This window comes from Penaeus japonicus, unplaced genomic scaffold (genome assembly GCF_977035675.1).
Source record: "Penaeus japonicus unplaced genomic scaffold, GWHDUDI00000001_assembly GWHDUDI00000022, whole genome shotgun sequence".
NCBI lineage: Eukaryota > Metazoa > Arthropoda > Malacostraca > Decapoda > Penaeidae > Penaeus > Penaeus japonicus.
The window spans coordinates 36,149,768-36,152,267 of NW_028234424.1; the positions used below are offsets into that span (position 1 = coordinate 36,149,768).

The 2,500-nt window shown below is 39.4% G+C and overlaps 1 protein-coding gene across 3 annotated transcripts in view; it reads right to left on the reverse strand.

Annotated features, from left to right (window-relative positions):
- The window catches only part of LOC122263048 (glutamate receptor ionotropic, NMDA 2B), a 786,594-nt gene that overhangs the window by 91,370 nt on the left and 692,724 nt on the right, over window positions 1-2,500 (reverse strand). For all 3 annotated transcript variants that reach the window (XM_086549854.1, XM_086549852.1, XM_086549853.1), the window contains exon 10: window positions 556-706. In XM_086549854.1, coding sequence (XP_086405980.1) covers window positions 556-706 — 151 coding nt within the window. The remainder of the gene's footprint in view (window positions 1-555; window positions 707-2,500) is intronic.

The window sequence follows — 2,500 nt, forward strand, 5'->3', positions numbered from 1 at the left end:
AGGGAGAGGGAGAAGGAAGAACAAAATGGGAGAGAGAGAGTTAGAGAGTGAAATAAGGAGAGCATTAGAGAGAAAAATAGAGAAAGTAGGAAAAAAGGGATGGAGAGGGAGAGCACTGATGACCTATTAATGTTCTTAGTTTGAAATGACAAACGGGAAAAATAACAAATGACAAAAGATCCTGTTAAATATAATGATTAAAAAAATAACACATGATATCTAACATATGGTGTTTCCTTTCCTTCTAGAATGGTGGACATTGAGATAAACCAAGGGATGGATTCGTAACAAAACCAAATACCTAGAACAGAAAAGAAAACGTAAGTAAAAGAAAACCCATCAATCAACAGAAAAGGAAAAAAGGAGAAAGAGAGAAAGAAAGAAAAAGAAAATTAAACACACCCACCCACCCACACACCCACACACACACACACTCAAATCACCTCAAATAGTCCTAACAAAGCAACACAAAAGACAAAGTTAGACACAAGGACGATGATAATAACAAATAACGAAAAAAAAAGAAAAAAGAAAAAGAGAAAATAGAGAACTCACCTCGAGCGTACCCCACTTGCCGTCTTCAACACGGAAGAGATCGTACGAGAAGCCCAGCTCATCCGAGAATTTCTGCAGCATGTCTATACAGAATCCCGAACAGCATTGGTAGTAGGTGCTGTTCTGCTGTGCTAGCGTCTGATTGGTCACGCTGCGGGGAAGAAAGTTTGGTGTTAGAATGGCGTTGCAGGAAGAAAAAAAGGGAATAAAAAAGGAGGTATTGTAGGTCGGAAGGAAGGAGGAGGGTAAGGGGGGAGAGGAAGGGGGTGAAAGGATAGTGTTGTTGGGAAGGAAACGAAGGAGGAAAAAGATGGAAGAAGAACAGGAAAACGAAGTGTGGAGAAGGAAGGCTTCCGGAAGTTTCCAGAAGTGACGAGAAAGCTAAAACGCTTTCTCTCTATCTCACTTCCCCCTTTTTTTTTCTTTCTTTCCTTCATTTTTCGTAATCGACCTCATCTCCTAAACAACACTAAAAGTAACACCAATCTAAGCAATGCCAAGGCGCCATACGTCCCTAAACAACACTTTCCTCTTTGCCCATTCCTCACCCCCTCCCCATTAGCTTCCCTCCAACGCCCCTTTCTCTTCACCCCTCCCTTCCCCTCACTCCTTTCCCCCTCCCCTCTCCCCCCCCACCCTATGCCTACCCCCCATGCTCCATAAACCACACCCCCCTCACAAAGAGCTTTGCCTGAGTTGCTCGGCCTGAACATTCCGTGTGAAATATTGGCGTTGGTACACTTTGGGCCATTGCCATTGTTATGATTAAGAGTGATGGAAGTACAGGAGAACGAGAGGGAGGCTGGGCTGAGAGAGGGAAAGGGAGATGGGAGAAGCAAGAGGATGCCAGAAAGGAAGACGGAGATGGGTTGACGCAATAGACATACGTACATACGTATATGTATATATATATATATATATATATATATATATATATATATATATATATATATATATATTTTTTTTCAAAAATATATATATATATTATATATATATATATATATATATATATATATATATATATATATATATATATATATGTATATATATACACATACCGTTAAACAGATAGCCAGATAGAAAAACAGAAACAGACAGTAGACAGATAAAGCTAGCCAGACAAAGATGTATGATAAACAGAGCGACAGGAGTTTCAGAAGAGTGAGGAAAAGTTACAAAAACTCTCGTAATAAAAGCTGCCAACGATCTCCGAGGAAAGTTAGTCAATTAGAAGCCCCGTGTGCGTCTCGTGTCTTCAGTTCGTTGGCGGCGGAACCTCTCCTCTTCCGTTCCACTTTCGCGCCCGTGCGAGGAAGGGAAATTCTGTTAGCCGGTGCGGGATAACTTCGTTGTCTTGTTACCCTCTTGAGTCAAAAAACACGCCGGACCTTCCAAATGGTCATTAGACGAAGCACTCTCTCTCTCTCTTTTTTTTTTTTTTTTTTTCTTTTTTTTTTCTTTTTTTTTTTTTTCTTTCATCCCCCCCCTCCCTCCCTTCCCCCCTCCTCTTCAAAAAATAAGGAGGAAAAAGCAACGGTCTTTGAGGAATAAGAAAAGGGCTACTACCTCTTTGATGTCAGATATTTTGAGAGTAGAAATGTAAGCTTACATTGCCGGTTTCACGTTCCTATTTTTTTTTTTTTTTAATTGTCCTTGGAAATAATTTGAATGGATGTCGTTACAAAGGAATAGGTATGATAAAGAAAAGGAAGCTGTAGTAGTATTTGTAGTCGTAGTAGTAGTGGGGGTAATAGTAATATTAGTAGTAGTTGTAGATGCGGTTGTAGTAATGTTAGTAGTGGTAGTAGCAGTGGCAACAGTTAAAGAAGTAGTAGTAGCAGTAGTAATAGTAATTATATTAGTAGTAACAATCATTGTAATAGTTATAGTAATGATAATAGTAATAGCAATAGTAGTAGTAGCAGTAGTAGTATTGGGTTCAGAA